The sequence below is a fragment of the Talpa occidentalis genome, unplaced genomic scaffold, assembly GCF_014898055.3.
Source record: "Talpa occidentalis isolate TD23 unplaced genomic scaffold, MPIMG_talOcc4v2.1 talOcc4.11, whole genome shotgun sequence".
NCBI lineage: Eukaryota > Metazoa > Chordata > Mammalia > Eulipotyphla > Talpidae > Talpa > Talpa occidentalis.
In genome coordinates this window covers 16,460,529-16,482,588 of record NW_023601104.1, presented here as the reverse complement: position 1 = coordinate 16,482,588, position 22,060 = coordinate 16,460,529, and the positions used below count along the sequence as shown (strand labels likewise).

The 22,060-nt window shown below is 35.7% G+C and overlaps 2 protein-coding genes across 2 annotated transcripts in view; one reads left to right on the top strand and one right to left on the bottom strand.

The window, feature by feature from the left end:
- MYEF2 (myelin expression factor 2) overlaps window positions 1–1,913 on the top strand; it is a 30,124-nt gene extending 28,211 nt beyond the window's left edge. The window contains exon 17 of the mRNA XM_037502422.2: window positions 621–1,913. Coding sequence (XP_037358319.1) covers window positions 621–784 — 164 coding nt within the window. The 3' untranslated portion in view covers window positions 785–1,913. The remainder of the gene's footprint in view (window positions 1–620) is intronic.
- On the bottom strand, window positions 1,258–21,273 carry SLC24A5 (solute carrier family 24 member 5). The gene is made up of 9 exons (XM_037502424.2): window positions 21,130–21,273; window positions 20,277–20,456; window positions 8,959–9,042; window positions 8,767–8,870; window positions 8,323–8,423; window positions 6,441–6,724; window positions 4,221–4,427; window positions 2,185–2,286; window positions 1,258–1,680 (listed from the first exon to the last, which is right to left on the bottom strand). The coding sequence occupies exons 1-9, from the start codon at window positions 21,248–21,250 to the stop codon at window positions 1,358–1,360; spliced, it is 1,506 nt and encodes a 501-aa protein (XP_037358321.1). The 5' UTR covers window positions 21,251–21,273; the 3' UTR covers window positions 1,258–1,357.
- Between the last annotated feature and the right edge of the window lie 787 nt (window positions 21,274–22,060).

Below are 22,060 nucleotides of genomic sequence, written 5' to 3'. Positions count from 1 at the left end.
TCTGAGGTTCTTTATGCTGATACTGTCACTGTTATTACCCTTATTGATTTATATCTACAATATCTCTTCCATGTCTGTTTCTGTAACATTTGGTGCCACTCTTAGACTTGGGGTTCAAATTGTGATATTGAATTAAATGACTTTGGCATTGTCGTAAAATTAGTGGGGCCATTCGTGAACTGGTAAAAATTATATTTCTGGGCTCTTGCTACTGTTGTAAGAATGAAGGAGTGATATGGGAGATAAAAGGGAAGGAAGAGAGGCTAGGGGGATTGGATGGAAGAAACAATTTTAAAAAAAATTCTTTTGTGAGTTTGTAGGGACTGGTTGATTTGGTAGCATTTTGTGCTCACTTGCTTTTTTGCTATAGAATTCGCTTTCAGAAATTAAGGCTATAACAAAAAGAGAAATTGGATTCCAGTTTTGTATATTCTAGCATATATATGACTATATAAATGATACCTGGATTATAAGATGTGTAACAGTGCTTATTTGATGTGTCATTTTTGAATCATTGTTTTTAACCAAATTACTTGCCACTTTATTGACATAGGAGGAACTTAAAACCTGTGTTATGAGATGGAACCTGTTTACTGAATTAGAAATTCTGTATTTTACAGGTCATGTCATGTTTGCAGAAATAAAAATGGAGAATGGAAAGTCAAAAGGCTGTGGAACGGTCAGATTTGACTCCGCAGAATCAGCTGAAAAAGCTTGCAGAATAATGAATGGCATAAAAATCAGTGGCAGAGAAATTGATGTTCGTTTGGATCGTAATGCATAATTTCAAACCACGGTTGGAACATTCTTACATCTGTTTTGCTGAATCTCCTAGTAAAAGTCATTTTTTTAGTAATACTGTATGCTTACAAAAGCTGTAAAAATGAACTTTTAAAACTCCCACCAGCTTTTAACAGTACAGTGTTAAATATACTGTGATTTTTGTTAATCTCAAGTTTGGGTTTTTAAAGACAGCAAGTCTGGTCATTCAGTTTAAATGAATGGTTATACTGTTTTTAATGAAATAAGCCATTTTTCTTGTTGTTTTCAGTGCTATAGAGTGGGATTTATTTGGTCAGGTTTCCCCAGCTTTTATCAACTTAATGTAAGGTAAAAAAAAATAGATGCTCTTTTCAAAACTTCTGTTTTATATATGTAATTGTCCTTGAAAAGAAAGGGCTCAACAAATTAGGATATCATTTTGGTTGGTTTTAAATTATTTTTCTTTGGTGATAAAGATTTAATATAAGTTTTAAATTCTAAAGTTCAGGATATTTTTTATTTGACATAAGTGAAGAAATGAAGTTTTCTCTTCCCTTCTCCATCAGACACACTTCCACATAATACACTATTAGTATTAATCTCCACAGCCCCTTATTTTATTGTTTCCAATAATTCCAAGTTCATAGAGAACTGATAATGTAGCAAGCCCCAAATATACTAATAGGCAAACTGCTCCCAACTTTCTGTCTAGTTTCCATCCATTGAAGTGAACTGCTAAAAAAAGAAAAAGAATTGAAATGTTGAGAGAAATGGTTATATAAGTTAGTCCTCCGCTGTTCACTTCTATAGGAGCAGAGGGATGTATAAATGCAGTTTTAATAAACCATGGGACACCTAGGCACAGCATGTCAAACACATTAGATCCCACAATGTTAGACATAGCCATATCTCCTTTGCCTGTTAAAAAAAAAAAAGGCATGTTGTTAAAAATGTACATACCAATACTGTATTTTATTAATAAGGTTCATAAGTGAAAACACTGGATTTTTTTTTGTTTGTTGGGTTTGGAAAATTGTTTAGAGCAAAAGACTTACTGAATTTGTATATTTTAATTTTGGAGTGGTAGTATTTAAAGTCTTAACATTTATTTATCTAATAATAATTATCTTTATTTATTAAACCATTTTCCAGTAAGGTATATAGATTACTTGTTGCTTTTCATTCTAATTTAACATGGTTCATTACAATTTAATGCACATTTCAGATGAATATTATTTGGGGAATTAGATTTAGTGAAATTAATCTGCTATTAAATAGTAAATCCTTCCTCTTGAGTCACTTCCTTTTTTTTCCTGCAAAATACATTACTGAGGAAATGCATGTTCTAAAAATTTCTTTGCTCCTTGTGGTTCAGCCAGGCTTGAAGAATGGGCATTGCAACTTGAGGGACCTTGTTCTTACCTTTTCTTGCAACCAACACACTTGCAATTGTGTCTGGTATGCTTGTTCCTGCTGCTAATAAAGTAAGGCCCATTACTGTATCTGGGATTTCTAATGTTTCCCCTGTAATAAACATAAAACATAGATATTGCCAATTACCAATCTTAAAAATCTTCACTGACCATTCTCTGCTGATATTTCATATAATTCCTTCCTAAACAAAAACAGGCACAGTTAGATTTCAGAACCAATATGTACTAACTTAGATTTAATAGCAAAATATATGAATAAGATTGGTTAATAGGGTAACCCAAGTAGCATAGAATTTTAATGACAGATTTTTAGATAGCTAAAATTCTGCCAAGGAGTCATTCTCTTATATAGTATCTTATAGATGTTTTAGATGTCCACTGTAAATCTTGACAAGGTTGTTGCTTAATATTTGCTAATGAGATTGGTTATTTTCTCTTTAAAAACATTTTATTAAAGTGGTCAGTTAAGCAAATATATTTATGGCTGTTTTTAAGCTATAAAGGTATTAATATGGTATAAATTTTTTAAGCCCTACTTAAGTGATATATCTTAGTATTTTCTTTGGGAAAATAAATATCTGAGGAAAACAAAATAGAGTTTTATTTAAATCTAACATATTATGGTCTCAATTTAGTAATACTTTGTTATATTTGATGTCAGTTCAACATTCATCAGACCATGTATGCATTCTAGGAAACAGAACCAGAGGGAAGTTATTTTTTAAAAGTACATGTAACTCTCTTTTCATGTTGTAACTTAACGGTATCATTTTTTTCTTCTTTTTTTAAAAGGCCAGTTGAAAGAAGTTTTTAAAAGTTTTTAAAAGGCCAGTTTAGCTTATTTATTGCATGCTTATATATTGTAATTGGTTGTTAATTTTCACTGGTTTGCCAGAATTCAAATGTACATAAATAACACTAATATTTATCATCTGGGGACTTTTCTATGACCTGTTCCTTGATTACGTTCTTTTCTTAATGTCAAATATGTTCTGAATGAGGGAAGTTTTAGAGTGACTTAATATGCAAACTAATTAGGCATTTTTTTGTCCTCCTCATTAAAAAGAAAATAAAAGGAAATATGCTCTTTTTTTGCTAGAATACTATTCTATGTCATATATTTAATTTGGGAAAAGTCAGAAGTCAGCAAGCTTTTTTTATAAGTGGACAGATCGTAATCTGTACGTAAATTAAATATCGTAATTATTTTGGGCTTCGCAGGCTGTATGGTCTCTGTTGCAACTCTTCAGCTTTGCCAATATAGTGTGAAACATCCAATGATAATGTATAAATGAGTGGGCATGATTGCGTTCAGTAAAACTTCACTGCCAAAAACAAGATACCCAGTGATTCTTTGGGCACACTGGCCAAATCATGTATTAGAGTCACTCTAATACATGTCAGTTCAGGTAGTCTTTTTGGGAGAAATTCCTAACTTTTTTGTTGTTGTTTTTTATAATTAGTTTTTCCTTCTGGATTAAGAGTTCTGTTGGACTAGAGCTCATTGTGGCCTAGGAGTAATAGTTATAGTTAAGTCTCAATAGAAAGTAATAGAAACCTATAATGAAGATTTGTTTTATACCCCATTCACTTATTTTATAGTATGTTTATATTGCCATATTAAAAAGCAGAAATAAAATGTAATACAGTTAAAACAGTGAGTACCCATCATTCTCCCAAAACACTGACACCTTGCTGTATTTTTCACTGTGGAATGGAATTCACACAGAGTGAATGCAACATGATTTAATTACTAACATAATGGAAAGATAGCCTGTGGATTTGATTTCATTTATAAAGTGATCCTTTGACTTGTACCCCTGGGCTGTATAATAGTGAGAATATAGTTGATATGTAATACGCAACTGAAAACCTGAATGAACTTGTCATATTTGATCTTTTTTGTAAATAACACTAATCTTTAGTCTCGCTGGAAAAGAAATTTGCTCCTTAGCTAGACAACTTTTGGTGATTACATGCAGTTCTTACATTGAAATTGATTTTTTTTCCTTAAATTGTGCATACCTGTTATTGTGACCATCCAAACCAGGATATATGTAAATGCAGATATCCATAGTGCAGACATGAAAAAAGTTATCACAAAGTAATTTTTCCAAAATTTTCTTCTACAATCTGGTGTAGTTAGAAAAAGTAATGTAATAATAGGAAGGGATAAAACCCAAAATATTCTTTTCAAGTCTGCTTCAGGCATGTTGAAAACACTTGGTGGATCTGTTGAGAAAAAATTAAACCATTTTGAGTTTTCTCAAATGGCCAATTAAGTTAGAAATGTCTATTTAGAAAGTGGTATTGAAATAAATTAGCTGTATCAGTTTTTAAGAGGCTATTTAAAACATTTCAATACCCCATTACTGATATTGCTGGCAAGAAGAAACTAATTGAGACTTTAGGGCAGACAGTGTGAAAAGTGGTACTCAGCAGTTCTTGATTTGGGGTCTTAAATCCATCAAAATGTCTTGGGTCATTCACTAAATATGTTAGATAATAATGTTTATGAAGTGTCGAGGACTCTTGGTTTTCTACAATGTAGGTGGACTTTGGCAACATTTTACTTATGGATTAGCCTGGCTTCCACCTTAGCTACTCCAGTTGTCTCCATTTCCCCATATTGATGATACCTCTATAGATCCTGTGTATCAAATGATGCTTTATTATAAAATAATTATAGTAAAATCTTAAGTTCAATATACCGTTCTGGTTCTCATTAGAAGTGACTTTGAGGGTATGTTTTCTTTCATTAATATCGCAAATTCAGAATTCAATGTAATTGTTAGAACCTTAAGAAAATGCAAACAATATAATCTGCAAATTGTAAAATTTAAATGTTGTCCTATATTTAGTTTGTTGTATTAAATTAGTGAAAGACGATAATATATTGGACAAAAATGGGAATTCACTTTAAAATTACTTAAAACTTGAATGGTATATTTACGAAATAATGTACCCATGTATTGAATCAAATCACATTACTCAAGATAATTCACAATATTTGCCAACCTCAGCCAATAGTCCATTAAAGAATATTAAATGCAATTTTAGTGTAATTACAAAATTTAGTTCTTTTGAGTTTCTTGTTATAAAATCTAACCTCTTTATACCTCTTCCATCTGAAAACTAGCGAGTATCATTTTTATAAGGTGATGAAAAAGTCATTTTTTTAGGTTGTAAAATAAAATAGAAAACATAATTAAATATGAAATGTGTTTTTTACAACCACTTTATAAAAAACTAGCCCTAAATTTTTATTTTTGGCCAGAGGTGAATTTGATTTTCCTGCTAAACATATTTGCCTGAATGTTTCACTTCGGCGTCAGATGACATGTCTAAGACTCAATTGTTTCATTCTTTCTTTATCACCAGCCCTTTTTTCTCAATTCCTAGCTTTTGTAAGTGGTGTTCCCATTTTCTCAGTCAGTTGTGATCAAAGCTTAATGTATTTGCTCCCTGTTCTGACCTGATAACATACAGTCTTCAGCCACTGAATCTTAGTGATGCTTCCTCTGCGTTGTCTCACATCTGTTCTCTCTCATTCCCACTGCCTTTTCCTGTCTAGTCATCTACTAAACACATTGACTGTTACAGTAGCTGCTTACAGCCCTCTGTGTCTTTATCCCAAACTTCAGTTCTAATGATTTCCCTGCTCACAGACCTGCAAAGACTCTTAACACTAGCATTTATGACTCGTTCCTTTCTATCTCCCATTCCTCTGCTTCCTTACTCTCCATGTTCTCTGCTCCAGTTATGCTAGTTTCTGAACAGGTTTTTGCTCATGTTGTTTCCTTGGCATCAATCACAGAACAAACTTGACTCTTAATCTCTGCCTTACATAATGAAGACTTCAGTAGCTGTTACTTACTGGTCATAAAGCAGTTCATCAGTTGAAATCTTAACCTGTCCTACAATGCTGTTTAAATGTTTGCTTCTCTATGATAATCTCTCCTGTGGAACCATCCTCATCAGGTTTTATACAGTCTGTCCCATTTAGGTGTTACACTTTATTTCTTCTTTAGGGTACTGACACCTTCATATTTTTGTTACTTTGTGTTTACCCTACCATATTTCAAATGACTTAAGCATAGGAGCTGCTGCTTCATTATCTCAGAATTTCAGTTTTGTTTTGTTTTTTTACATAGTAAATACCAGTAGTACTTGCTAAATTAAAATGAGATTTTGAAGTTTTTCTAGTGAATAGACTTAATAGTGAGCAGGACATGATTATATTACCTTCAGAAACCTCCCCAAGACCATGTAAACTTATAGAAAGTTGAGAATAGCCAGAATCCTCATAAAATATCCCACTGTCGGTTCTTGATTGTCGACGGATGAATGGTTGACCTTCATCTTCCCATCCCATCAGTGACTCTTGTTCCCTTCTCTCTTCTGTAGCTTTGGCAACACAGGTGCAGCAAGCACTGCATTTCTTTATAATATATTGGTTAATTTTAATGTCAAAACATAGCACTAAGACATATAATCCATATATGAAAAGCAGTAAAGTTCCTTCATACCTATAAATTAGAGAAATTTGTGTGTTTTTAAATTAAAACCAAAAATCAATAGGATTTGAACTGTATCTGTTCAATCATCTAACAAACACATCAAAAACATTTCTAGATAATATTTTGGTTTTATAGATGTTTCCAAATTGGTTGTGGTATTACAGACTTACTCAAAAGCTTGGCATTATCCTTTCTATATTTCAAGAAAAACTAGGATTATAAATTCATTGTTTTGTAGAGTCTTTCCAAATGATAGGCGAAAATAATAATTGTAGATTTTTCAAAATAAAAATGATGCTAATGAAATGGTGAGTGTCCTCTAGTTCATTGGCAGACAGCATTTCCCCAAATACGCAATAATTATAAAGGAATATAGTGTGTGTTACTTCATTTCAGCTGTGTCTATTCGAATTAGGCTTTGACTGGGGCTCTTCTTTTGGCTATACAGAAATTTGTCGATGATGTTAATGTAATTGAATTTGGCTTTTAGTCACAAGAAAATTATTACATTTTCAGAAATAAAGTTGTACCTTAGGCACTGGGAACTGTTTTCTTATCTTTGATTTCCTAAAGAACTGGTGATTAGCTAATAGTACCTTTGAACCTTGCATTTACCTTTTTATAGCCAGTAAATCTCTGCGACAGCTGAAAATAGAGTTCTTGATTTCCCTAATGGAGGGAGCATGAATAGTGTCACAGTCATTGACCACTTACAGACAACTATGGAGTCTAAGAAGGATCCTTACTGTACCCATCAGTCTTGAGAGAAAACTTAATTTCAGGATGATTCATTAGAAGTTCTGCTCCCTGCTAGATTTTATGTTTCTTCAGAGCAGGCGCTATCCAGCCTTGCTAAATTGTAGCAGTCCAGAGTGGTGCCATTTTCATTTTCTGGTGTCCTTGAGGTGTGTAGCGCTCAAGCTGCGGGGCTGTGTGTTTTACATTTCTTTGCCTAGCATAGTTATAAGTGCCTAATATACCTGGTGCTTATTAGCTAAAAAAGTTATTTGCTAACTGCTAAATCACTTCTTTTCATTTTCTTGGATCAGCAAGGCACAAGGAGAGTACAAAGAAAGCAAACAATTTTTAATATTGAAAACTGAACATTGCTAATTCTTTCAGGAAGAAGGCTAGAAAATGAATGTAAGAGAAATTTGGAGGAATTTAAATAAACCTCTTTTACTTCCTCCAATCCTCTTCATCTTCTCTCTCCAATCTTGTACCCATGATCACTTCTAACCAAGGCAGGGCAAACAGTAATCCAATAGATGAAAAAGTCAATTGTTGGGGCTTTAATGGACAGTGGAAGTTGGAAAACTTTCTAAAGAGGCAGCCAGAGGGGAGAAGGAAGGGTGGTAATATCCATAATTAGACAAAAAAAAGACTGCAGTGACTAAAAAGAAATTTCCAGAGTAGGGAGAATACAACCAGTAATTGGAATGAGGAAGTTATCTCAGAGACCCACTGGAAAATGGTGCATATGTGGCAGATAATTTAGAAGTGATAAATCTAAGCCATCAGAAAATAAATCTTAAACCATTAGAATTTCATACAAGTTCGCTCTGTAATTGTGTCTTACTGAAGAGTGAGGATTATTTCAAGCTTACCAGTAAACTTGGTTGTCGAATATTATACCTAGAACTGCCGCCACACTAATTGCATAAGCCACACAGTCTCTGAATAGGGGCCAACATGATAGTGTTGAAACCTGTAAAATGATAGTTAATTTTACTGTTTCCATTACACTAACTTCAGGTACCTGCCTAGTGTAATACTAAAATTGTTTGTATATTTATAGCTAAATATTGTTATCTTTTGCATATTGCTTAGAGAAAAAGGAATATTAAGAAAAATTGTGTTTCTAAATCTCTGATTTTCATATATTTGACCAAGATCTATTTGTGGGTTAATTTTAGAGTGTGTGCTGTTTTTCTACTGATTAATAAATTTGATTTGATTGAACACATTACTTGTGCCTTGTTTGTTCTAAGACTATAAACAATTATTACAATTTGACAATAAATTTTGTCCAACGAAGTAGGCTAACATACCGTGTTAGATAGCAAACCACAGGCTGCACAGATGCCAAGGAGATTATAAATTGCAGATCCAAGAATGGTGCTAATGCCAATATCTCCTTTTGTGATAAATACACCTATGGCAAGATAGTAGCTAAGTTAGTATTGATGCAAAAGAAAATAAAAATCTCATCAACTAAGTAAAAAATAGAAGCAGCAACTTACCTAGGAAAGCAGTAACTAATTCAGGCGCTGAACTACCGGCTGCCATAAAAGTTGCACCTGCAACATCCTGAGACAAACCCAGGGCTGAAGAGAAATGAAATTACATTATGCCTGGTAATGTGACAAATGAATATGTCACAATAATACCACTAAGTACAATATTCGAAACTACAGCTTCATAGAAAAGCACTAATACTGGAACAAAATAGAACACGCAGTTGAAAAAACAGGAATCCCCAGAGTCTTGCTTGTTTTTTAATAAATCAGTTCTTCACAGAAAGGGAGAGAAGGCCAGGAAGAGATATGGTGTTCTGCTACTCAGTGTCATGAGTGCCAGGATTGGAATTACTGGGAACCCAGAAAAGATTCCTTTCTAGATGTAGAACTTGCAAATAGGTAACAGTATCCTGACTTTACACTGCCAACAGAGCTCCAAAATGAGCTAAGAGAAGGTAACTTTGGAGTCTTCATCTAACAGACGAAAAAGTATTTTTTAAGATCTATAAAGCCGAGGTGCTTATTCACAAAAAGCAGTAGGCAGTTTTAGCCGTGTCTAACTGCAAATGAGAGGGAATTAACTAAAAGCCAAGTAAATTTTAATACTATAGCAACACAATCTATTAGTTTATTTTTTTATTTTTTTTTAAATAATAAATTTTATTTTTATATTCCCCATACAATTGCAGCCCCCCATTCTGACCCCAATCCCTCCCCTCCCGCCCCCCACCCCCCAAAAAGTGTCTCTGGTTCATAGTTTTTTGTTGATTTTGATTTTCACTTTCTTATAGCTATTCATTTTCCTGGTCCCTTAAATTTAAGTTTTCTAGATTCCTGCTATGAGTGAGACCATCCGGTATTTTTCTTTTTCTTTCTGGCTTATTTCGCTGAGCATGATCCCTTCCAGCGCCATCCATGTTGCTGCAAATTGCATGTGTTTATCTTTTTTGAATGCTGAGTAATATTCCATGGTATATATGGACCACATCTTCTTGATCCAGTCATCTATTTTTGGGCATTTGGGTTGTTTCCAAAGCGTAGCTATTGTAAATAGTGCTGCTATAAACAGGGGTTTAGGTGTTCTTTGGAATTGATGTTTCTGTGTCCTTTGGGTAAATACCTAGGAGTGGAATTGCTGGATCATATGGAAGCTCTATGTTTAGTAGGTCCAGAAATCTCCACACAGCTCTCCATAGTGGTTGGACCAGTTTGCACTCCCACCAACAGTGCAGGAGAGTTCCTTTTTCTCCACACCCTCGCCAACATTTGTTGTTGCTAGTTTTTTTAATATGTGCCATTCTCACTGGTGTGAGATGGTATCTCATGGTAGTTTTGATGTGCATTTCCCTGATGACAAGTGATGTTGAACATTTTTTCATATGCCTGTTGGCCATTTGCATTTCCTCTTCAGAGAAGTTTCTTTTTAGCTCTTCTGCCCATTTTTTGACTGGATTATTTTCTTTGTTGTTGTTGAGTCTCATCAGCTCTTTGCAGATTTTTGTGATCAGTCCTTTATCATTAGTGTTGTGTGCAAAAATGTTCTCCCAGTTGGTGGGGTTTCTCTTTGTTTTTGTTATTGTCTCTTTTGCTGTGCAGAAGCTCTTTAATTTGATGTAGTCCCAGCTGTTTATCTTTGCCTTCACTATCACTGCTTTGGGTGATGTGTCTGTAAAGATGTCTGATGTGCATATCACGTAGTGTTTCGCCTATATTTCCTTCTATGTATTTTATGGTTTCAGGTCTTATGTCTAGTTCTTTAATCCATTTTGAGTTGACAATCTATTAGTTTAAAATGGACTCATTAAAACTTTGTTTTAGAGTGGGAAGTAAAAGGAAATAATCACTTTTCAAATGGTTTGTGAATATTCTCCAGACATAAGCATAGTGACTGACCAAGTAAAATGACTGACCAGAGAGTCTTTAAGAAACTTTTGGCTAAGGGACTTATAGTAAAGAAGAGAGAAAGTCACACTGAGGAAACTACCTTGCTGAGAAGGATGCATCAGAAACCCCCATTCAGGCTTTCCTGGTAGATTAAAACGTAGCTGATAGAGGTAACATGCTGGTCTTTAAATTACCTACCAGAGGTCACAAAGTTAACATAAGAGAACAAAAATTTATGTTTTCAAGGATCTTGATAACAAGTCTTTTGTTGATCATTTACTATACCTATTCTTGACACTTCAGTCTTCCTGTACCCTCAGATTCTGGTGTGCTTGGTTGAGGCTGTCAGCGGTGGTCAGCATTTCCTTACTACTTGCCTCGGGCGGGGGACCATCACACTCAGGTCCACCTCATGTTCTACTCTGCTAGACTTTACTGGTTGCTTTTTCTCCCCTTGGTGTGGCAGATTGTATTTTCCATAAATGGATATAAAATTTCTGCCCACGGGATTTCCAGAATCTTTCCATTTCCTATCAAAAAAATGAAGATGGAGTATGCTCCTAAGCCTGGATGAGCCTTTGTGACTGCTTTGGCTAACAGAGGATGGGAGAGCCATAATTTTCCGAGGCAGAACATTTGCAACAACTCTCTTCTGGTTCTCCCTCAAGGGACTTCTGCTTTAGAGCCTTAAACTCCCACATGAAAAGTCGAGTTACCTTGGAAGCCACATGCTAGAGAGATCACATAAAGAACACAGAAATAGAGATACCTAGCAGTGTACTTCATCAGTCTGCCTGTTCTGCTCCCCTCTCCGGCTCTGGTGAATTCTCTCACCCTCCCGTGCCTCTAGCCTGTACCCCAGCTCTTGTTTAAATAAATAAATAAATCTTTAAAAACAAAAAATAAAAAAGCTCCATTTCAAAAAAAAAAATTAAAAGAAAAATAGAGGTACCTGATAATTCTTACCATTTTAGCCTTCAAATGTTGACTCTTCTATCCCAGGCACTGGACATGTGAGGGAGAGAGCTTTTAGATAATTCTAGCCCCATCTTTCGGTTATAATCACATGAAAGACCTTGAACAAGAACTCCCTAGATGACCCCAGTAAACCACCCAAAGCTGTGAGAAATAATAAAATGGTCTTTAAGCCACTTAGCAATATATAGCCATAGATAATTAGAATACTATGCCAGATGCTTTTTTTATATGCTAGGAAAATGGCAGTATCAAAACAAATGTTTCTGCTCCCATGGGAGAGAAAATAGACATGATAAAATATATATTAGAAGTAGCAAAGAGTAGGCATCCCTGGTGGCCTTGGGGTTAAGTCTCAGCGCTATCACTACTGCCTGTGTGGCCTGAGTTTGATCCCTGGCCAGGGATCTAACCCACATAAAATTTAAAACAGAAAAAGATAAAATACATTACTTTGTAATTAGATTTTTTTCATTTTAGGAATGAAGTGTAAAAACCTTAAATTCGTGATAGGCAATCACTTTAATACACATAATTTAATCTCAACGATTCTCAGATATGGGTGATGGTACTCCCATTTTTCAGATAAAGAAACAGGTCCAGGAGAATATGTAACTCAGTTACCTGGATAGTAAGAATCTTCAATGTGATGAGCCTGAAACATGAACCATGAGTCTGTTTTACCCTAGAAACCCTGTATAAGAATGGTGCTGAGGGGCCTCCCCTGGTGGCGCAGCGGTTGAGTGCTGGGTTGCAAGCTGCTCTGCAGCGCCGGTTCAATCGCCGGCCACCGGCGAGGGTCCCACAAATATAAAATAAAATAAAAAACAAAATAAATCTATTGGTGATAAAAAAAAAAGAATGGTGCTTAGGCACCCCAATTATAAAATGGTAGATGGTTGAGTAATTTTCTTCTCTACTCTCCCATTCCATTTCTTTTCAAGGGAAGAAATAGTTTCTGGAAGTCAGGAACATTTTGAGTTTCCCATCTTATCCCAGAGACTATAAAAAGGTAGTGATGTTGAATATAATCATGAATTTTCTTCACAAATTCAATCGGGGCTAGATGATATGTAAAGAAAACTAAAAAGAACAAATGCTTTATCTTGAAGTAATTCCCCAAACTTGCTGCATCTTAAGAGTGAATGACCAATCTTTATTGAATGCTGCCTGAAAAATGCTTCATTAGAAAAATTCAATCTCAAGAGAGAAACGGTGATGTATTGAGCTGTTGCTAGGTTGGAAAATGGCCCTTTGGAACCCTTTTGCTGTCAAAAGGCAGTAACAATAAAGCTTGTTGGTATTTACTGGGATCTAATTGAGCTATGAAAGGAGAGATTCTGTCTAGGTGGATGTGTAAAACTTCAGAGATATTTTAACAAGTCGTATCTTAAGATTCTAAACCATTTTGTAAAATGGTTTATACCTTTGAACTTTAGAATAGATTGCCTTTGTCTTCCCTGACCTTTGGGTAGCATTTCTCCCTGCTATAGTTTATTATTAAAGATAAATTGTTCTGGTTTTTTTTTTTTTTTTTTCCTATGTAGCTATTGCTTCCCTCCTCTATGACTCTTCAGGAATAATTATATTTTCATTATGGTATTATAGAAATGTTCAAGTGAGTTTTCTTTATAGGTTTGGATATCTTTACATTGTTTATATAAAGTTCAACTTTATAATCATGAACTGAATACTCATTAGAATTTTCCTTAAGCATGTTTTTTCTTTTTGTTGGAAAACAAGCTGCTTTGGAAAGTTTATAACAGTTTTTGAAAATTGTTTTTCAAAAATACAATAGGAAATAGAATAGGGCAAGTTTTAAGGTAAAGTGAAAACCTGGATTCTAGTTTTATAAAACTTAATATAAAACTCAAGATGAGACTTGTGTTTCATCATCAATAAAATGGAGGGTTTGACCACTAAATTGTAAGGCTATCTTCTAATTTTACCAATCTTTACCCAAAAAGTAGAGTATAAATTCTATACCTTAAGAATATATACCACTTTTCATTATTAAATATTTTTATAATAAATAAGCCCTTACATTATTGAAAATATAGAAGGTGGAGGGGGGATTAAAAGGGGGAGAGCCACTTACACTTTTATTTTTGTATTTTAATTACTGCTATCATTTTATTGTATTTCTAATCCTTTTCACAGTGTACATTTTATCAGAGTTACATCCACAGCTATATGCAATTTGGCATTCTCTAGCACAATTTGAAAAAGTCTTTAATGATAGCAAATTTTCATTCTTTGTGAATGAATTTGAGCTTTGGAAACCATCAAAAGTTATTCAGACCCAACTTTGGTGATGAGGGTGGGTTGGCCTACTGAGTAATTTCATTGAGCATCCAAAGTGAAGTTGTGAACCTTTTTTTTTTTTATAATTTGCAAAACTAGGTACATTAATTTCAAGAACATTTATAGAATTATTTTGAAAATAATCATTTTCATTGGAAAAAATGCCTACTCTCTCAACAATACGCAAATGCATTCTATGAGCTGTGATGCTTTTTTTTTTAATTTAATTTTTTTTTTTGTTAAACAGTATTTGCTTCCCCCCACCCCCTCAGATTGAGTCCCCATAGAATTTCCTTCCCCAAGGCACCCGTGCACCATCACCTCAGTCCCCTGTGCTCCTCCCTCCCTCTGATCCCTCTCCCTCCTCTTCCCCTGCAGGATGTCTCTGGTTTATAATTGTCTGTTTTTGCTTTGCTGTGTTTCGTGCTGTTGTTATTATTTTTTTTTACACTGATGTCTTATTTGAGCTATGTTGCTTTTAACAACAAATTAAAAACATTTTGAGTATACTTTATAGTAACTACCTCATATTTTTGAGCTATGACAGGATGAATCATGAAACCCTGTATAAAGCTTTTAAAAGCCTGAAAAAGAAGGACTTCCCATCATGTTCAGTCTAACAGCTTTAACATTCCAGTGCATTTTCACCTGCCAGGGGCACTATCATATAAAGCGCATGCAAGACATTTTATATCCAAATTCTGCAATGACCAGAGTTTGGGCTTCATAAGTCACCCAAGGTCCTGCAGATGATGGGAGGGTGCCTAGATAATTTTGACTTACAAAAAGTGTTTTTTCTGCTATCCGTGTTGGTAAAGTGAAGAGGTTAATAGATGGCTTTGTTATTAACTGCTGTTGTTATTTATTATTATCATTATTGTTATTTATTTTCATTGCTTGCTCTTGCAATAGCATCTTGGTAACATCTAATCCAGGTCCTCTCTCCTATCTATATAATTTGGCACTTACTTAGATCCATATGGCTGAGGTAGATTTAGATACAATCCAAGGGGACCACAATTTCGATCAGAGAGAAAAGAAAAACAAAGAGGATAAAAATGATTTTCAGAGGAGGATGAGTACCCGTGTGACAGGGAAGAAGCACTATTCTTAGATTCTTTGTTCTTTGGGAAGGCTTTGCTTCTGTAAATTTCATGAGGATTAAGAATCAAACAATTCCCTGAAACTGTAGGCTATCCAAATGCCACACTCACAGAACGATTTGACTTCCTTTCAATTTTATCAATTTAGAACCAATTCTACCTGGAATTAAAACCTGCATTTCTTTTTTATTGTTTATTTCTGAACGTAAAGGAGAACATGGACAAATATTAGTACAAAGCAGAGTGAGTAAAACCATTTTTTAATAAAAAGGTAAATATATGTTTCCCCAAAACCTTATGAAAATAATTTTTTGTTTAAGACATATCTCAAAGAATCGACATGATGGAGGGACTAGAATTTCTAGCTGAGTATTATACTAGTGTAACATTAAAAAAAAATAATTTCATAGCTAACTCTTTGGAACTAATCTTAGGGGTTCTCAGTTTTTTCTGGATGATTAACTCCAGGGGATTCTCATAATATAGCAGAAAGATATATAAAAAGAAGATAGCTTTGGTTTTATTCTGAATTTTTATGTTTCTAAAAATGAACAACTTATAGATGAGAGCTAGTAGTCCTATTTTGTCTATATGTTAATATAGCTTATATTTTTATATGTAAATTTTTAAACAATAAAACATTTTTAAACAATAAAGCATTGTTAAACAATAAACGATTGCACCTGCGGTTGAGCACAGCTCTGTGAGGCAGTCTATGGCCTCTGCAATGCTGGTTTGATTCCGGCCGGCCGTGGAGATACCCACATGGCACAGCAGACCTTTCCTGTCTCACCCGCTTCTCCCCTCAGCAGTGTATTTCAGTCCATCTGCCTGTTCTGTTCCCCACTCTGTCTTTGGTGGATCCTCTCACCCTCCCGCATATCCGGCCTGTATCCCGGTTCTTGTATAAATAAATAAATCTTTAAAAAAAAAAAAAAAGATTGTACAAGATGGGGTAAATAGTATGGACTTCAAAAGAAATAAAGGGAATTCTAAAGGATATATTCCAGAGATATTTAAGGCATAATGTAAAGCATGGACTATTAGGTCAAATACAAAAAAGGGGTTTCACAAATTGACTTCTTACCTTTAAGTCATCCTTGTTTTTATTTGCCTAAACTTGGTTTGCAAGCTCTACCAGGCATACCTTAGATTTGGTATTTTCTCCTACTTGTCCCCTACATGGAGATGAGCCTCTTCTGGACATAGCCTTGCTGAAGTCCCTTTTGTTGACCAAAAGAACCACTGCTGGTGATTTGAGGAGGAGTAAAAGGATAGTGGGGCTGGAATGGGCCCGTGACCTGCCAGTTCTGCAGTGGTGTTCTACGATGGCCTCAGAACATGTATCCCATGGAAAGTCACTCTATCCCACCTGCTGATCGGGTTACACAATACAGTTATGAGCTCAGGTACATCATCTTATACAAATGCTTAGAACTCAGTCTAATATTTGTGGAGAAGTGTTTGTGATGTTAATTTATAATCCCTTACAGGTTACCAGATGTCTACACTGATTTTTGTAGCAGTGGAGTCTCTGTTTTGTAGAATACTTCCTCCACAGTTACAAAGGGTATTTGATGTATATTTTTGGTCAGAATTTCAGTGCCCTTGGGAGGAAAACACCTCTTAAGAGTTTTCAAATAGAGTAGTTCCTCTGAAACAACCTCAAACAAGGATGTGTTAAATTATATGATATGGCAGTTGAGAATTCTCTGGTTTGAGCTTTTGGAGAGACAGGGTTCTTCTGTTAACTGACTTGCAAACTTGGGGAATTACATAACCTCTCAGGCTTGGTTTTCTATTTAAAAAAACCAATCTAATAGTTCCCATTTTATTTATAAAAACTAAATAAAACCATATACATAGAGTATGTATATTTACACATACAATATATACATATGTTTTTTTTTTTTTTAAAGATTTATTTATTTATTTATACAGTTTATAAGTTATCATGCTTGGTCTTCTATAATTGTTTCATGATCAATAACTAACAAATGAATAAATGATAACACTCCATTGCATTGTGGAATCCTTCAGTAAACTGTTTTGAGCATTATATTAATACTTATTAGTTGATAAGTGGATGGAACTATTATAATTCAAGGCACATCAAAGAACAGTAGGGAAATGTAAAGCATTTGCTTGCTTTTCTGAACTGGGTTTCTATGGATGTAAACGAATTTCAAGGAAATTGATTTTCATTGCCGATATCCTAATTTAGATAAGACCATGCTAGACCATGGAAAGAGAAACAACACAATTAATTTATAGACGTGTAAAAATGAATCGAGCTAGCACTATTTCTGTCACGTTTTGTTGCCAGTATTTTCAATACTTGAGACCAGGGTCAAATCTTAGTGCTGAAGCTTTGGCAGTGGTGTGGGCTACTATATTGTATTTCAAAGTAGATAGCAATTCACTCAGGAAATACGTGTTTCAAAGTAATGCCACAAGTGGCATGGTGGAAGTCATGATTATAGCTACTCTTTGTCTTCACTTAATGAATGTTATCTTGAAGTGGCAATCTAAATTTTAATGCAGTTGTTTCTTCCGCAGGGCTAGAAAAGTCATTTATTTACCACTTCCAAGATAATTTTTTATAAAAGCATTACTGATGGATTTATTCTTTTAGCCAAGTCATTGTTTGGAAATGTGAAAGCAAAAATGACGTGACTTTTTGTTTTCTGGGAAGATTTTCTTAATTTTCTTTGTGGGATAGAGTACCTTGAATATCAAATTTCTTAGTTTCTATAATTAACACAATCTGTTTGGTTTTTCTAATTAAAAGTGTGGTGCTGACCAGGATGAGCAAATAGATTATTAGAGGACAAATGAAGAGTCTAGAAACAAATCCATATATATGTAAGAACTTATGGTATGGCGAACTTAGTGTAGAGTATATATACATGTTAATATTTAATGATGTACATCTGAGACTTATGTAATATTATAGGAAAATTTATCAGCAAAAAGAACTTAGTATATGAAAATTGATCAGCTTCTGGAAAAAATGGCATTGTGTTCTCTAACAAAATAAATTCTTACTGGAAGAAATAAATTTTAAAATAAATTATAGAAAGAACATATTACAATTTTTCTGACCTAGGGATGAAGGGTTTTTCTAAGTATAGATCAAAAATGAAAATCATAAAAGCAAATATTTATAAATTTTCTTAAAAATATACAAACTTCAGTGTGACAAACACAAAATAAAAGAGAAAAAACAAATCACGAAGTAGCAAATTATATAAAAATTGCATTAAAAAAGGGTTAATATTCTTATATAGATTTAAAAAGTCTTAGAACTCAATCAGAACAAAACCAAACCCATCTATTAAAAAAGAAACACACCAAATGGTAACTTTGGGATCTCCGGATGAGGGAAAGATGGGTGATTTTACTTGTTTTCTTCTATTTTTCTTGTGCATCATTAATTTAAGTAAAAATGCTATCTTAAAGTAACTTAATCTCTATTCAAGAAAAAATCCATGTCAATGTAAAGTGTCAGGTCACTATAAAAATGTACATATTTACATCTGCTTAAGTTAAATAATTATAATAAACTTACATTGACCTAGTCTGTGAGAATTTTTATTAAACAAATACATGTTGTCAGGTTCTGTTTTAGGTCCTAAGGATGTCACTATACTGCAGGGAAATAACTTGAGAAAATAAGGACTTGCATTTCAGTGGGGGCGGGGCATGGGCCATGGAAAAAGGCAGAGTTTAGGTGCACAATCCTTTTCCCTGTGAACAAATGCTAGCTGTGTGTGTGTGTGTGTGTTTGTGTGTGTGTGTGTTGGGAGGATAGAATGCTGTTTCAGTGCAATCCTTCTCTGAAGTGAGCATGCTCACACTACTAACAAGCAGGAGGGAGAGGCTGGATATGCTGGCACTTTCGCTTCTGTGGCACAAAGCATCAGTGATAATATTTGAGGGACTAGCACACCAAAGAAAAGTGTCTGCTCAGAATCCTGGGTAGTGTTCAGGATGGATGGGATAAATCCCAGAGGCTTTGACTGGCAGACCCTATCTTCAGAAACCAGCCACTAAGTTTAATGTTTAATAATTGAATTTGTAATTATCTGTTGGCTGAGGTCACTTTCCATAAGATGCAGGTCTTATTTACTGACTTTTGGTTTCATAAACATCAATCAGTTTCCTTACTGGCAGGATGCTGGGGGAGGGACAGAAGGAGGGTGGACCTAGAGGGCATTTGCTTATCATCTACCCTTTAAAACCTTTTTCATGTTATTAGAGTAAAAACAAGAAAAGTTTTTAAAAATATAAAATGGCAGGTAATTGGGTTCCACAGCAAGCACATAAATGGGAACACTTGGAGCGATTAATTAACAAAGAGGCAGTTGAGTAGACAAACAGCAAGTTTCTGGAGCTAGACAGATAATAGTAATAATTGCTGGGTACTCATTTAATTATACTCTGGTGCTCATAATCTACCAAGAAAAACCACAGGACCCCCCAAAACACAGAAAGGGTCTTTGCCACCGGTTCAGATGGACAGAATTGTTGCTGAGCTTTTTCACAGTCACTTATATGTCTGACACAGTGTAGGGTAAAGAAAATGTCAGGCTTTTCTGCCCTTCTGCCATCAGGATAGATGATGGATCCTTGTCCTGAATGCATGCCTGATGGCGGGCACCTGGAGTAGGGTGTGGGCATAGGTAGATGGGATTCAGCTGAGCTAAGACTGTGCTTTTTAAGGGCGGCGTCACGGGGACGCCGGCAGCAGCAGTAGAAGCCGAAGCCGAAGCCGAAAGAGAAGCGGAGAAGAGGCAGAACGAACTCCAGAGAGCTCAGATAGAGTGAAGACTTGCTGGGGGCTGAGAGGCCTGCCAGCCTGCCAGCCCCCCAGCCAGCACCCCTGCCTGCCATGTACCTGGTAAATCCCAATAAAAAACCTGCAAAACCACTGAGGACTCTGACTCCTCCTTTACCCGGTCTGCATGGGATCAGAAAACCTGCTCCATGTCCAGTCCTGCCCTTACACACAGCAATTCTGGAAGGTTATAGGGACAATTTCTAGCCACTTACATTCACTGATGATTTCCAGGGAGGGTAAGAAGTATTCATCACAGACGATGGACACAGCCATGAACATATAAAGGATAATTAGGAAGTAGATGATGATGCCCCCATCTGCACGCTCCTGTTTGGTGAAAAACCCTTCGGGAAACTCTGATGATGGAGACATAACACATTGGGTGCTGTTTCCTGGTAAGGAAAAGGAGGTGAATGTTTGAAGATTGTGGAAGTCACACATGCTAAAGTCACAAAGATAGCTTCCTTAAGAAGTTTCCAAGTATGGAGGATCTAGGTGGAATTTTAAGAGCCCCATGAAAACATATAAAATCCTTTGAATGTGATGCAACTGTAGATCCTTTAAAAAAGTGATTTAGTAAAATAAGCAAATGATAGTAGAATAATTAAAGAGAGGAAATCGGGCAATCACTCTTCCTTGCTTGCTTCATTTTTAAAAGGGAATTCTAAACCCTCCTTACTTTGCAGTAGATATAATATTTAAACGTCTGTACAATTTTTATTTTCCCATTGCAGAGCTCAAGTTGTCCACAGGCCTGCAAAGAATTGTCGCTTTTTTGCAGAGAGAATTTCTAGGGTGAAAGAAGATATATTTTCATGATGAAGTCTCCAACTATAAAATCTGGAGACTTTCCTACTTCATGATATCTTTAAATTATTTTGGTGCTCTCTTTGAGGACTGCCTTGGGGGATCAAAAATATTTGATCTCCTTCTAAATCCTGAAAATCAGAGCAATTAATAACAGGCACTATAAGCACAGTGAGTCAAGTGAGAAATTCCCTCTTTTTTTCTTTCAAGCCATATGTGGCAGCTGCAGCAGAGGTAGTGACCCCAATTTCCACCTACCTGTGGCCCTTGGGAGACGCTGAAGCAGGGAGGCACCTGGGGGAGGCAGGTGTGCCGAGGCCCAGAAGAAGCCAAGGAGCAGGATCCTTCTTGTCCACCTCGGGCTTCCTTTTGTCAGCATTTCTGCTGTGCTCCTACTGCAGCCAGCAGCTTTGGAGAGGGAGAAGAGGATTAAGCTGGATCATGTGAGGCGACTCCCTCTTGCCCAGTGCCCCCCAGGGCACAGCTCAGCAAGGCCTGCGCAGGAGGGAGGGATTTCAGCCAGTCAGGCTTCCCTTACGCCCCAGAAGGCTGCAGGAGTAGAGAGGAGAGCAGGCAGTCCTCCCGTACAGTGGCTTCTGGGGCCCACAGTTTCCGAGGTCACTTCCAAGCCACCAATACTTCATGGTGTGATTTTGTTCAAAGTCTTCGTTTGTTGAAAGTTTCTGCTTTTCTGCTTTCTCTAAGAGATTTGAAAGGACCTGAGTGTGCAACTGCTTTCTAGAAGTTGTTGGGTTGATCTTTGTGTTTTCTTGCCTAGGTTGGCAGCCTTTTGTATTTCTGCTTGGTTTTTTATTTTCCTCTCCAACTCAAGCTAGAGGTTGGAAGGCCACTGAGTTGGAAGGCCACTACTGCAGTTATCTAGTGGAGAATGATGGTGGCTTGAATAAAGTCAAGGCAGTGGCAATGGAAAGACATCAACAGAACTGTTGGAAAGCCTAGGAAGAGAGTTGTTAAGGAGATAGAGCGGACGTCATTTGATCAATGATTAACTGTGCTCGCTGCCACAGGTTGGTAACTAAAATACAAAATTGACGGGCCAGTAAGTGTTGGAATAGAGAATACTATCTTCCCTGCTCTAGCTTCTACTAGGCTTGTCAAAATGTATAGAACTCATGGTGATATATAGTAATGTGACTGACAGCGCAGGCTCTAGAGTCAGAACTCATGG

Coding starts and splice junctions, on each gene's coding strand:
- SLC24A5 (XM_037502424.2), bottom strand. CDS start 21,250: ATGCTGACAAAAGGAAGCCCGAGGTGGACAAGAAGGATCCTGCTCCTT. Junction 8,424..8,766: donor GTGGTTTGCTATCTAACACG/GTATGTTAGCCT, acceptor ATCATTTTACAG/GTTTCAACACTATCATGTTG. Junction 2,287..4,220: donor TTGGATGGTCACAATAACAG/GTATGCACAATT, acceptor TGTTTATTACAG/GGGAAACATTAGAAATCCCA.